The sequence below is a fragment of the Apus apus genome, chromosome 4, assembly GCF_020740795.1.
Source record: "Apus apus isolate bApuApu2 chromosome 4, bApuApu2.pri.cur, whole genome shotgun sequence".
In the NCBI taxonomy this organism is placed as follows: Eukaryota; Metazoa; Chordata; class Aves; order Apodiformes; family Apodidae; genus Apus; species Apus apus.
Window position 1 is genome coordinate 99,565,792 of NC_067285.1, and position 15,083 is coordinate 99,580,874.

The 15,083-nt window shown below is 41.7% G+C and overlaps 1 protein-coding gene across 3 annotated transcripts in view; it reads left to right on the top strand.

Moving 5' to 3' along the window:
- FBXL5 (F-box and leucine rich repeat protein 5) overlaps positions 1 to 15,083 on the top strand; it is a 73,396-nt gene that overhangs the window by 29,354 nt on the left and 28,959 nt on the right. The window contains exon 1 of one of the 3 annotated variants that reach the window (XM_051617904.1): positions 4,143 to 4,275. The exons of 1 other annotated variant lie outside the window; for it this stretch is intronic. In XM_051617904.1, coding sequence (XP_051473864.1) covers positions 4,192 to 4,275 — 84 coding nt within the window. In that variant the 5' untranslated portion in view covers positions 4,143 to 4,191. Of the gene's footprint in view, positions 1 to 4,142; positions 4,276 to 4,783; positions 4,879 to 15,083 lie in introns of those variants that run through there. One more of the 3 variants, XM_051617906.1, reaches the window with a different exon arrangement.

Below are 15,083 nucleotides of genomic sequence, written 5' to 3' on the forward strand. Positions count from 1 at the left end.
CCAGTGCTAGAAGATAACATGTTTTAAGCCAGTTTCTCTTCTTTTCAAAAGAGCTATAGTTTTTGGACATATTTCTCTAATGGCTTAAAAAAAAAAAGCTGAAATACATATAAAAAAAAAAACAAAAACAAAAAAAACACCTGAAACATGCAGGTAAAGCCTAATTGCATACCAATGATTGCATAAATACCCAAATTCTCAGGTGATCTTGTATCACACGTAAGGTAATAGCTCTTTTTCCACCTCTCCTCTGGATACTGAGAGAAACGTTTTGGTGCAACAACATGTGTTTTAAAGTCTTTTTCATTAACAAAACTGCCTTGCCAGCAGGAATCAATAACAACAAGAACCAAAATTAAGATGTTCTTCCTGGACACTGAAGAATCTCTTCAACTTTGGTTTACTCTTATTCTCCGTTCCAGCTTCTTTTCCCTAAATACTTTTGTTAGATCATTAAAAGGCATCAATTAATCTGATCTTCAGCATAAATATTATGTGGCACGCACTGCTACAAATACAACCACACCACTATTTTTTCTTTAAAAAAACTTAATGTTATGTTTAGAGTAATTTTTCTATGAACTCACAATTCTGAGAACACAATGGTTCTTTTTCTCATTCTGTTTAACAATCTCCAGGCTTAAGTGAATATATACATCTTTATTATTTATGTACTTATTTATATAGTGTCATGCTCACATTGATGCACTGGTACTCACCTAATGGATTTTGCTGGAGGCAAAATTTTGCTAATCATTGAGTAAATAGCTAATGATGGATTTCTGCTGGAAATGTGATAGAAAGATAAGCATTTGGCTTGTTACCTGCAGCAGTGTCCAGGACAGCCACATTTAACTAGAAATGGACATGAAATGTTGTGCTTGATATGGTGGAGACAAATCAAATGCTGTACTTCAGATACTTCTGTGATGTTTTTTCTCCCTATTTCTCTTCCTAACCTCTCTGAAACATGGCCATGCTGATAGGGCACTAGGATGTTAATCAAATGGTTTCAAGTCACTGCTTTGGGTTCAGTATTAGAAAGTGCAATAAACCATCAAAGTAAAGGATTTTATTTTTTTTTTAATTATCAACATTGATGCAACTGAATCTTGGTCAGTAATTTCAGGGCTAAAAGAAACCAGAGGCACTGTGATTTTCCATATATGTCACTGTTTGACTCGGGCTTGACAACAATGCTCTCGATCCCCTCCCTCTCCCACCCAGGTAGGGAAGGAGAGAGAGAAAAAGAGAGAGACTTGGCTGGATTGAAAACTAAACTACACAGCTTTAATTAAACACTAATGATAAAATAAAATATATACAATTATACAATTATATACAAATAAGTTCAGGTATGTGCAAAAGCCTCTCGCCTCCCACCACCCCCAGCAACTCCCACAGCATCCCCTGAGCTGCCAACAGTCCTGAAAAGTCCCGGAGCTGCTGGAGAGAGCACAGAGTGATGAGGGTCAGGAGAGCTTGAGCCTAAGGGTCGACGGTGCTGGATGGATGGAGTCCTCCCCAGATGCTGGCCATGGATGGAAGAGAAAGGGGGAGAAGGTGCAGGAAGGAAGTTGTCTTCTGTGATCTCTGACCTTCCTCTGAGCTTACGTAGATACATGGAATAGAATATCTCTGGCCAATTTTGCTGTCTGTCTAACTCAGCCTCGTACGGGGGGTCACAGATCTCCCTGTAGTGTATGAGCCAGCAGAGTAAAGGTGTGACCTTGAAGGCCCAGCAGTTAGAGAAACATTCCACTGTTTGTTATCATTCCTAGCTGGAACGCTCTGGTGCTAGTTAAAAGAAAGCTTGCTGAAGGAAAAAAAAATCAGTAAAAGGAAAATTGGCTTCATCCTGGCTCAAACGAGGACAGGATAGAAAAGAGAAAAAATTATCACCTATTTTTACATCAGAACTAAAACTTCTACTTAAAACAGACAGTTTAAGTTACAAATACATAGATACCAAGTTTTGCAATGGCTTTTACACAAGGAGAAACCAGGTTAGGACTCATCAGCTTTGGGACGAGCATGTGAGTGCTGCTCAGTGGTGTTCTCCAAAAAAGAGATGACCTGTCATAACATCCCAGAGGGAATGGACATTAATCCACCAACGGCTAGAATCCCCTTCTCTTACCCCGTGGAGCTCCCTTTCCCCCCTGGCCATTTCTAGAAACACAACATTGGGCCAGACTGGCCTCATGATCTCACTCAACAGAGCCATTTCTAATTTATGTTTAGTTTTGATTTAAATCTTTATGTGATGGCTTAACAAACACACCACCAGGGAAATTGTTCCAATTGCTTGATAGACTTGAGAATCAAACCTTAGCCCTGGCCTGGACTTGTCTACCTCTAGCTTCCAGTCATTGAATCTCCTGATGTCTTTTTCTGTTACATTAATGAAGACTACCCTCAGAAATCTTCTGGTAGAAAATGACAAAGTCTCCCCTCAACTTGTCCATGAAAATTCAGTATTTTAATCCCATTATCAGGCACTTTCTTTTAAGTATTGTACTTCACCACTATGAGCCGGCTGTCAGTCTTCTCTCCCAAGCTCTGGCAACTCATGCTGGATGCAGATCATTGTCCCTCTCTCCCAGAAGAGGTTATTGCCCATGAAGCAGAGTCAGCAAAATTGGTGGCATATCTGATCCAGAGATCTCTAGTTCACAAACTGAAATATTAACTCAAATGACCATGAACTTCAGCATGTTTATATTCTGAAGCCCCGGAAGATGAGGAATGGACATGTTCGTTCTAGTTATTTCTACCAGATGGCAGTGGTAACTTCCAGCATAAGGAAAATGTAACAGGTGGGAACATTACCCCCTTATTATGACTTAGTATGAATTGCTGGCAGAATAACCCAAAATATGTATGATTTCATGCTTTAGGCCTGGAAATACAACCTTGGAACTGTTCCTATTAACAAGATCCTCTGTAAGCAACAAACTTCACCAAACGTAGCTTCTTGAGGGTTTGTGTCTTTGGTGCATGATTCTACCCCGAGCAGTAGCCCAAGGTCCCACCTGCTCCCTCACACGCTGTGATACACTCTCTGCACAACAAACGCACCAGCCCGAAGCCAGAGCTGTGCTTACCAGCCAAGCAGTAAATGCTGGCCAGCTGTGTAACACCTGTGCTTTGCCTTCCTTTTCTTCTCTCACCTGGAACACCCCTTTTTTTTCCCTAACGTTGCACGAATGTAACCTTCCAAGGTTTGTACATGTTTGCAAATACGATTAAGTAGGCCAGCATGTTCAAAAGTCCTTTGAGGTTGAAAGGATGAATGCAAAAGGAAACATCCAATACTGCAATTGCTTAAGCCTCATTTCCTTAGATAAAGAGATAAAAAGATTATTGAGCACAGTGTGAACTAGATAAGGATCTTTCTCAATTCACTATCTACTACCAGCAACAGTTTCACATTTTATTTCCAAGCGTTGAGGAGTACTGGGCTACAGACCCGTGTGACTTTGCTTGAAATACTCAAATGAGTTAATTGTTTAAACCTATAAACTAGCCAGCTTTTAATCTATTTAATATCCGCAACACAGGCTTTGCACAGCAGTACTTTTCAGCCAGGAAGGTTTGATTACATGCCTGACAGTCCTGGGGGACAATTCCCGGGCAGTGCCGGGCTGGCTGACAGCTGCACCTTCTGTCAGACCGACGTGTGTGATCCATTCCGGCACGTGTTCCTACTCTTTCTGAAATGCTGCGCCAGTGGACGAGCACTACAGCCCATCTTGCCCTGTCTCGGATGTTCCACGACCGCAGTGTTTAGCTGCTCCTCCGCCCGGGAGCTGGTGCCGGTTCCCGCGGCAGCCCGCCCTGCCACACGCCGTCACCTTCCCTCACAGCCGCCACTTCGCCCGCAGGCAGCGTCTTGTCATCGCCTCGGGTTTATCTGGGCAAAGAGAGCGTCCTTTCCTTCGCGTGAACGCCCCATGCGATGCCCGACCCCTCCCGCCGCAACGCGGGGCAGCGCAGCCCGGCAGCGCAGCCCCCCGGCCCGGGCCCGCCCGCCGCCCTGCGCCGGGGCGCGGAGGGACACACACTGCGCATGCGCGCGGCCGCGGGGCGGGCGGCGGCGCTGGCGGGGCGGGCGTGGTCACGTGGCGCGCCTGCGCGGGGCGGGTGTCGCCGTTAGCGCCGGGCGCGGCGCGGCCCTATGGGGAGAAGATGGCTCCCTTCCCCGAGGAGGTGGATGTCTTCTCGGCTCCGCACTGGCGTATGAAGCAGCTCGTGGGGCTCTACTGCGATAAGGTAGCGGGGGGGGGAGGAAGGCGGCCTCTGCCCCGCTCCCCTGAGGCGGGACGGAGGGTTTCGGGAGTGCGCAGCTGTCAGCGCCCCGCCGCCCCGGCTCCGGCCCCGCCGGCAACTTCTCCTCCCCGCTGCTGCGGGGCTCCCGAGGCGCGGCCGTCCTTCTCGCCGCGGGCGGTGGGGCTGGTGCTGCCGCCTTCCCCCAGCCCCTCACGCCCCGCTCGGCCCCTCTAGGGCCGGCCCGGGGCTCCCCTCGCTTCTGGCGCCCCTGCCGCGCTGCGCCCCGGCCCCGGCGGGCCGTCCCGCTCCCTGCGGCGCGGCGGAGCGGGGGCCGCGCCCTCCCGCCGCCTCCCGCCGGGCCGTGCGGAGGGGCCGTCGGCGCCTGCTCCTCCCCCGTGCTGCCGGGGGCGGCGGAGCTGCAGCCCTGGCTGCGGCGCGGGGCTGCGAGGGGGTGCCCCGGGCCCGGCGGCAGCGGGGGGGCGGGAGGCAACACCCGCCGCTTTTTGTGAGTTAACCGGTGCCGGGGGAGACCGCGTTGCTCTGCACGGCCCTCGCTGAAAGTCTGCGAGCGGCTGTGTTTGCGCCTGCATGCGCCTCCTTTAATTTGTGAGTACCTCAAAGGTAACCCTAGGTACGGTTTTCTTATTTGTTATTTTAAATAGATAGGATTTTACTGGCGGAGGAAAGTAATTTTTATTTTTGCATCAGGGTAGTTAGTAATCAAGGCTGATGAGTCACCTGAAAGGTAAAACTTTGCCGCAGCAGCTTTGGTTGTAGTAGAAGGGTTTCAGTGAAATACTTCAAAGCCAGCACTCGTACTGAAATAGATGCTGCCTCCCATCTCTCGGCATATTTGGAGAATAGCTTGGCTAACAGACTTTTAAAAGGAGGGTGAAGTTACATGAGAGACAGAGTTGGCAGCTTACGGCTGCCAGCAGGATAATGGAGTTTTCGCTTCCTTCCCCTCTTTTCCACATGGCACCTTGTACTGCCCTGGGACTCAGCAGATCGCTTGGTGGGAGCCTGATTTGCTAGTCGGGTAAAGGCAGTGTGAGTTGTTTTTTGTTAGCTAACTGAACAGGCTCAGCAGACGGGCTGGGGGGAGGAGAAGGTGAGACCTTGCAATTTCACTTTTCCTTTTATCTGTTAGTGCGTTTGTAGTTAACTTTGTTTAATCTGAGGCGGCATGAAAACTTGTGATACCTTAACAGAGTTGATTTTACATGAAAGGAAACAAACACCTGAGATTCTTCTGCCCCTGGCTTCCAGTAGCAGTATTAGTGTATTTTGACAGCAGCTGAACAGATTTTGTTTGAACCTCCAGATGTTGTAGTCATTTGGGTTTTATTCTTTCACTTTTATTGAGCCGCCCACAAAGTTCAGACCAAATTTACTATGACTTGATAAGAGCAGAACTGCTTGGGCAGGAATGCTTGATTTTCCTAAATACTGGCAATGTGACTGAAACTACCCAGTTTGCAGTTAATGTAGTATCTCATTTTCTAAAAAATAATTAAATGTACAGGAGTTTGCTTGCTTTCTTTTTCTTTTGTAGAAGTGCAAGCATGAATGAATGGCACTTTAAAAAAAGTATTAAATCTTGCATCCTTTAACCCTGTTTCAGAACTTGGAGACTGCCTGACCTCTGACCTTTGTGTTAAAGTAATGCTAGTAGAAAAAAAACAACTCTCTGACCTGTGTTTGATTTTCCTTCTTGTGTGGCTGAGATGCTATAATTTGTAAGACTTAATTCTGCTTGCATGGCAATTATAATCTGTGAAGCTATGCTCTTTATAAATTTAGTTTGTCCTTGAGGGGTCTTTAATTTTGTGAATTACATGCTACCTGCTGTTCCCTCTACACTGTAATAATAATTGCTCTCTGTTAGTGGCTGAATTTAGTAAATTCCACCACATGTTAGCAAGGGTGAAATGGGTGCATCCGTGCTTTGCTTTTCAGGGGAACAACCATGATGTTACTGATGGGTAAAATATGTAGGTACTAGGACAGAGAGACACACTATATTTTGTTCTTCTAGGACTTGATGTGAGACAGAACAGTGAATTGGACATTTAAGATGTTTGGTGCAGTAGGAAAGTTTTCCTTCCTTTTTAACTTTTGCAGGCAGAGATCTCGCTGTATGTTTTTTGCATTCTTAAATGCCATTTTTACCTGTGTTGCACACAATATCCTGGACTTGAATAGTAAGAATAACTGAAATTCTGCTTAGTAAGGCAACCCAGAAAGTTGTCAAGTCCATTGACAACTGATCATAGATTGACAACTCTGATCATAGATTCTATAAGTCCTGTACCTCCGTGTAGGTAGTGGAGTGCTGCAGCAGACAGTCTTTGTAGGTAAAATGCTTTTCCTAATGTCTGACATCATCATGGCTACAAATAGAGCAGATTCTGTTTTCCTAAATCTGGTGAACCATTCTTCATTTTCAGAAAGATCTTCTGCCTGTCTGTGAATTGTAGCCTGTCCTCCATCTTGGTTATCTCTTCTCTGGCCTTAGCAAACTGATTCATGCTACTTCACCATATGGGTTGTGCTGTCTGTACCTCCGTGTACTAGTTGCTTTTGTCAGGACTAAGCTGCCTTTCTGTAACAGTTTTAGCTATCTGACTGCTGCTGTTATGACTGCATGCCTTTCTTGCTCCCATGAGCACTTGAAGTGACTCACAGAGGCCCTAAGCTGGCAGAAAATATCTTTCTTTTGAAGCAGGGTAGTTTTTCTGCTGATGTAGTGCTGCCCGCAAGCACTGGTCAGATGAGTGCTGGAGCCAATGCGAGGCAGAGAGTGGGACTGTGACAGCCAGCAACTAGATTTGCTTAAGCCTAGTTATGTCTGTGCAAAACAGGATGCTGCTGATGTTGAGTAGAGCAGATGTGTTTTGGATGTGTTATTCTGCAACCTTTATTTTTTCTTTTTTTTCTTTTTCTTTTTTTTTCCTTTTTTTTTTTAACAACAGTGTACTTGCTTTGTGCTTCTCTGTAATCCCATGTTTCTCTGAGGACTGGTACTCAAACTTCCTTTCATGTTTGTCATCAGACTGCTATCTTGTATGTAGTGGACTTATCCAAGCCAACATGTCAATGTCCAGTAGAGACTGTTTCTGTTGTCATTTTATCATCTTGTGTTTCCTGCACTCGAGAACACGCCACTCGTTGTATTACCAGCTTTCCTGCTTTCCCAGCTGTAGCTGAAAGTGTTGGATCTGTCATGAGGTAGCACAGATTTCAACTGATAGTGTGTTGAAAATCCCATTGTGCTCTGGCTGGAAACATTGGTAGCTGCAGCTTCAGAGCACTATTTGCACGTGCTTGAGCTGCTGTGCCATTTCCTGTAGAATTTTCCTGTAGTTTGCTGTAAGGCAAAAAAGTACCAAAAACCTTAGAGAAGACATGATCTGTAACGTGTATCTTCTTCCTCTTAAGTAGTTTGCTTATCTTATCAAAAGGAAATTAGATTATTTCTTTTTTTTCTAAACAAATCTCTGCTGGTCAGTTGTTACTTCATTAGCTTCAAGATCAGGGTTATTCAAGTAACAGACTCAGGTCTAGGTACACACTACAATTACATTTTGACTGGACCTCCTCCAGAGACAGAACACCTGGTATTACTCTGTGGGTTTTCAGATTTCCTGCTGTCTCGTGGAGTTACTGCAGGTAAAGAGCATGTTTTCAGATCTTCGTGTTATAAAATTACTCGGCAAATTCAGGCCGCTTTGAAAAGGAATATGAGATATAGTCACATTCTAAATGCTGTAACGCAGTTATTGGTGATTGACTTTTCTAATGTGTTTCTGTCTGCCTCTCAAAACTAGCATTGGGCTTTATACTCTGACTAAATGGATCTAATAACTAGCTGCTGCTGGAATGGTTAATTGTTGATGATCTCCTCTATGCTTGTATAGCACCTTGATGTGCATGTATTATCTAGTGCACTGAAGCAAAAGGTGATTCACTAAAACTGGCTCACTAAGAGGACAAACAAGCTCCAGAACCAGGTTTGACAGTATGGGGGGAGGGAACCGGGCTTAACCATTGCAGAACTAAACAGCTGCTTTAATAACTCAGCTTTATTGTGAAACTCTTGGATGTTTGATCAAAAACGTCTACATTCTGTTTGCCTGGCTTCAGTCTTCTGTGATCTCAACTTTCTACAAAAGATCTCTGCAGTTATTTCTTGTGATTCAGTAATTACTATTGATAGTTCTTCCAGGAAATTCAAATCAATTTTGTCATGTTCTGCTGACTTGAATGAATTGAACATGTATAAATATTTAACTAGTATTTTTCTTTTCTAGCCTATACTTCTGACTCCTTGTTAAAAATTAATTGCCATAAATATTTTTCCTAGTTAACTTCCTTATGAAGACTTGAGCAAAGAAGACATTTAGTTTTGTTGTTGTAATCTCTGCCTTTCCTGTTTAGTAGTTGACTTAAAGTATCCCTTTTCTTCTTTTACCTAAGTTCATACAGCCTTTTTTGGTGTCTTTGGTCCTCCACATTTGAAGTCTAAATGTTGTACTGTTCTGCTTACCTGCTTTGATAAATTATTGTTTATTTTTGTAGGATTTTTTCAAAACTTTGATACAGCTAAAAAGTTCCTCTCTTTATTTCCCAGTAATGGCTTCTTTTGATAACTTGCATTTCTATGTCTATCTCAATAGCCTTCATTTGCGCTTCAGTTGTTTCTCTTTCTTGCAAGCTTTGAACTCTGCTGGAGAGGATGAATTGTTTTCATGTGTTAAATTTGTGAAGTTCTTACGATAAGGATATTCCAGACAGGCTATTTTCAGAGTGAAAAATACTGCTGAATTAAGCCGAGTTGGTGTTGTAAAGCGTTGGGCAGGGAATTAGGTGTCCATATTATAATTACACTTCTCTTGGCAGTAAGGGCTGCTTAAATCTGAAAAATCAGACAAATAATCAACATTCTGTGTTTGAAGCAGAAAGTCAAGTATTTTTTTTTTTTTTCTTTATGTCCTTGAGAACAGAAAATAGTGTTTTGTGAAGTTGGTAAGGCTTTTCTGTTTCTAATCAACAAATATTGGTAAAGCTTATATTCGACTTTTGAAATACCTTTTCAGTATTTCAGAACTCTCTCATAATTTTCCACTGCTGCTTTAGCTATGTGTGTGTTGATTTAGAAATTCGTAGTATCTGGTTGTTAACAATTAACATTCTGTAGCTTAAGCGTTTGCCTTCACCTATGTTTAGAATGAATAAACAGCTACTTAGGATTCTTGATGTTAGTAAATCTGCAAATGATGGGCCACACAATCTCTAGAGCCAGAAGATGGAAAGAAATTCCTTCTACATAGGAGGAAATGAGCCTCCTCATTAGCATCCAGAGGTAGATGGGCAACTCTGTCCATGCCTCTGAGTACTTAATCAAAGACTCTGCCAATTAATTGGCTTTCCATCTTAGCTTCTGGATGCTGAATAGTTAAGTAACTTCTTGCTCTAGCTATGGGGAAATAACACCTTTGAATTAATGTTTCATGCAGAAGAGTATTTAGAAGATGAACCTGGAAGTGACAGTGTGTTTTAAATAGCTACATTTTAAAGCAAATGTATTTTTAAATGAAATACTAAAGGACGTCTGAAATGGGGGACATCAGTGAGAAAAAGATGCTTGGAGTTTGAGTGAGGCTCTTCAGACCAGCAGTTTCCCTCCTTTTTTCAGAATGCTTTTAGCTCTTGTTACCACCTCGACCCTTCTCACCATTTCTTGATTTTTTTTTTTTGTTTATAAAAACACTTTTTTTTTTTTTTCTTGCCTGTCAGTTCCTTTGCCCTTTTGTCTCTTTGCCTTCATAAGAAAATACCCTCAGGTATCTTCTCTCTTATGCCAGATGTAGTAGAAGGGTTTTTTCCAGTAATTGCTTAGCACCTATTTTTGCTCTTGAACTGTATGAAAAAGTTTTCTGTTTGCCCTTCATGATTCAAAAAATCGTCTACAGGTGTTCATTAGACAATATTAACTGTATCTGTAGTGCAAGAGAGTGATATGAAAGACTCCAATAAAAATGAAATACAGCAGTTTGTTTCTACCTCCACTGTGCTTGGCATTTATTAGCTGGAACTTTACCTTTCAAAATGTAGGCAATACAAGATTTTACCTGCCCTGTTACCTGTGCTCTTTGGAAAACAAAATTTTATCCATCTTTACTTTTGAGTTAATATAGTGTTTGTCGCTGGGTTGTTTGTTGGTTTGTTTTTTTGGTGTTTTTGTTGTTATTGTTTTTGTTTGGTTTTTTTAGTTTATTTTCTTTTTAAAAAACTATTTAAAGATTTTAGTTAGCTGCAAAACAGCTGACGAGATTACATAGAGGACAGGATTATGCAGAGTAGAAAGCAGATGGGCATTAGAAAGTTTTTTGTATTTCTTGTTGAATTCTGTCAGATCCTGTCCTACCTGCCTGCTGTACTTAATGCTATCATTTTGGGTTGACCCACAGCCAAGAAAAACACCCGGGGATAAAATCCGCATTACTCCTCTGTTTTAAGGCTTCACACATCTGAACAGCTGGATCATAAAGTAATTTAGCTAATTTTCTTACTGTTCACCTCATGTACCTCTGCATAAAGAGTAAGCTAAGAAGCAGGTGACACTGAGAGGACAGTCATTGTTTTTGCTAGGTTATTTTGGCACTGTTTCTTCCTTGAAGACAGTATAAACCCGATTTGTGGAATCGTAAGACAGACATTGCATGTAAGTAGGTGTCACTGCAGGCTGTCTGTCACACTAGCGCACTGACTAGGTGAAAGATGAACCTACTATAAAGGCACAACTCCTTACTGGATCAGTACCCCAAATGCGTTCATCTCGCAGCTGCAAGAGCATATTCTAGGGAGGTGGTAGGAACATATAGCTGGAAGCAGGAGCAGGGCTGCTGCTTCTGAGTGTTTCCTCCCCTGTCCCCTAGTTTATAGCAGATACGTATAACACAAAACCCAAATGCTCTTGGTATTGACACAGGCACACCATACTATTTTGCTCAATTTTCTTGCTCATAACTGTGATAATATTTCTGCAGAGTCCAGGTTTCCAACCATTGAATTTTAGTGCTATTTCATATGTGAATTTATAATGTCTAAAAATATCTAGAGTTAAAAGTTGTTGCTGACTAGTAATGCCATGCTGGGTGTGGGATTTTTTTGGTGTTTGTTTTGTTTTGTCTTGGTTTTTTTTTTGTGGGGTTTTATTGTGTGTTTTTTTTTTTTCCTGGTGCTTTTCTATTCTAAACATTTTAATTTTTTGGAAAGTGGTCTTCCAGCTCCATAATAGAAAAGATGTTACTTTTTTTTTTTTTCCAAATGAGTTTTAAATGTGTCGAGTTGACTAGTAGAAATCTAGTCTGCCTTGATCATCAGGAAGGCTGTATCTTTATTTCACCTCCACTGGCAATCAACTGCTTGTATAGGTCATAATGAGCACAGTGGTTACACATGGAAAGTAGAATATATAGAAGTGACCTATCGAAAATGTTATGTGTGATGATACATAAAAAGCAAGAAAAACTGTTACTTTTTTTAAGTTCTAGACTGAATTTTTAGGGTTGGTGATTGTTCAGAACTTAGAGGTGGGTGCTGATGGAGAAAGCCTCACGTGAATAAAGCAGTTTGTGATTTTTTTAGCCACTTTTAGCTTTAATGTTGAGTAATTACTCAATTTTAAATTTGTGAAGTCTTTGGGCTGAATGGAAAAATCAATTTTCCCTTTCCTGTTATCTTTCCTCATATTTTTGTTGTTTTTCAACTTACAGTTGGGAGTAGAGAGGTACTTCTTCATGGGAAAGTTAGGACACAGCATAGACTTTTCTTACTGCTGTGCTAGTCTGGTAAGAGCAGCATACTTTCTCCTTGTGGGTTAGTAGTGTGCTTGGATATTTTTAAGGAAGAAGTAAACCTTTCCACTTATTAAATTATTTTTGGCATAGATATAATTAAATAACTGTGTTTACTTACTGTAAAGTAACATTCCTGGAAAATTTATTTTCTTCTAGGAAGACATTTTTCCGTATTTGTTTATATGTAAAAACATTTCCATAAACCAAATAATATCCTGGGGTTTTTTGGCAATTTAATTTACAGTCTTGAGTTTTCTTATTTATTTGCAACATTTTGGATAAAAATATATCTGTCTTAATCTGATGGAAAGTTTCATTTTTTTGGTGAGAGCACTACAGCCACAAAGGAGATGCAAGAGTTGAATTTAGTTTTACATTCAGCTGATCAAACATGAAGCACTGTATAAACAACAATTACTGTTAATCTTGCCAGTATTGTCATTGTGTTCTTGAAGCACAGTAGTGAAATGATAGTTTACAGTAAGGGTGTGTTTGCTACATCTCTGTATATTCATCTTGGCTATGTTAATGGCTCTGTCGTAGTCCAGTGGTGTTGGGCACCCACCTAAAACTAGTATAGGATTGTCTGAGCTACAAAGTTATTTCAAGCCTAGCTATTCTTTGTGTCATATGATGGTGTCACCATTTGACTCAGGTTTGACAAAAATTCTCTTGATCCTCTCCCACCCAGGTAGGGAAGGAGAGAGAGAAAAAGAGAGAGACTTGGCTGGATTGAAAACTAAACTACACAGCTTTAATTAAACACTAACGATAAAAGAAAATATACACTATTATATACAAATATGTTCAGGAAATGTACAAAGCCCCTTTTGCCTACCCCCACCCCCAGCAACTCCCACAACATCTCCTGAGCTGCGAACAGTCCCAAAAAGTTCCAGACTGCTGCCAAAGAGAGAGCAGAGTGATGAGGGTCAGGAGAGCTCAAGCCCAGGGGGTCAATGGTGATGGGTGGATGGAGTCCTCCCTGGATGCCAGCCGTGGACGGAAGAGAAGGGAAGAAGCAGGAAGGAAGTTGTCTTCTGTGATCTCTGACCTTCCTCTGAGCTTATGTAGATTATATGGAATGGAATATCTCTGGCCAATTTTGCTGTCTGTCTAACTCAGCCTCGTATGGGGGGGTCATGGAGGTCATAGATCGCCCCATAGTGTCTGATCCAGCAGAGCAAAGATGTGACCTTGAAGTCCCAGCAGTTAGGAAAACATTCCACCATTATCAGTCTTAGTTGGAACACTCTGCTACTAGTTAGAAGAAAGCTTACTGAAGGGAAAAAAAAAAATCAGTGAAAGGAAAATTGGCTTCATGCTTGCTCAAACCAGGACAGATGGTCATCTTTGTTTAACTGCAAGTGATTTCTTAATTAATGTATTATTTTTTCCTGCAATGGAAGAATGGAATTACTTGATCTTTTATCAATGGTATAGAATTTCCAAGATGTACATATTAGTAATACTAATAATACTAGTTATGCATTGCTTTCAACCTTGATGAAAAAAATCAGTATTTCTGATTTTTATTTAAGTCTTTATTTTAAGTACTGTATGCTGCAAAAGCCCTACATTGACCAGTTAAGTATGAAGAACTTCAGAGGAGAACAGCAGTGCTAGGTTAGTGTGACTGTCCCCTCGTCGTGCTTTTACTTGAAAAGATTTGGTACATTTTGTGACAGTGTGCTTTACTTCACTGCTGGCAACACAGTGGAGTTTGGATTATTGATATGCCTTCCCAGTTTACATGAAATGTAGTCGACATGTGGTGTTGTTTTATTGGTGGTGGTTTTGCTTGGTTGGTTTATTTGTTAATAAAGTTAATACTGAGTTTAACAGCTCCTGGCTACTTCTTGAGTATGCCTGCATCAGCCAAAGATCTGTGAAGTGTTACAGAGAGAATTTGGAATGCGACTGACCGACTGTTCAGCCTCTTGCTCAGACTGTCTTGGTTACATAAAATTCTGAAATTTTGTGAGGGTTGAGGAGGCACCATGACTTTTTAGTCTGCGGTGCTGCTCCTGAATTCCAGTTTGCATTTCAAATACAAAAACAGTCGTGTTGTTACTTACTTGTGTAATGTCTTCAGAAGTCTAGCATGCTCTCAGGTATCTCTGACACCTGTGTCTGTAATAATCAGTTTAGTGCAGTGTATTATAAGCCTGCTCAGGGATCACACATGCTCTGTGCTTTGTTTTTTACCTGTCAGCAAATATCCAAAATCCGATCTGTTTCCTCCCCCTTGGGAAATCTCTTGGGATTCTCAGTCTGAACATGGGGGGTGTTGGTTTTCTTTTTGCCCTACTAAACTCCTGTACTAGTTTACTGTGTGTAGTAGAGCTGGTAAAAAGTAAAACTCAAGAGTGGAGCAGCTGCTGTCTGTTAATAGTCCTGGTCCCCCATCATAGGACATCATCAGTCCTGGTAATGAAGTTACAGATCTGACGAAGTGACTTTGTTGCTAGGCTACCTGTCTTCTGAAAAGCCGGTTTTCTTCTGCTTCAGCTGACTTTTTTAACGTAGTGATTGCTGATTCAAGTACAGTCATTAAACTTCAATGTCCTTTCCATAGTCCCTAATCTCTTGGATATCTGCTGGAAGCCTCAGTAGCAGAGTGAATAGTAGCTTCTATAAGATTTATATGAGGAATTCTTAAATTGTGTCCACAAATGGATTCGTTCTTTCAGATTTGTTGATAATAATAGGTAGGTTCAACATGTTGATAATAATAGGTAGGTTCAACAGAAGTGAGTCCTGAAACATTTTGAGTCAGGACGATGAGATGATGGTTTTTTTGTGTCAAAATCACTTGTGTGATTTTTTTTTTTTTTCCCCCAAGAGCAAAGCAAAACAGTTTTGTCTAACCTTCCTGTCTAACTTCAGAAGCTTTGTATATGTTTTTATGTCAATCAAAATGTCAAGAATTTGGAAGAAAATAGG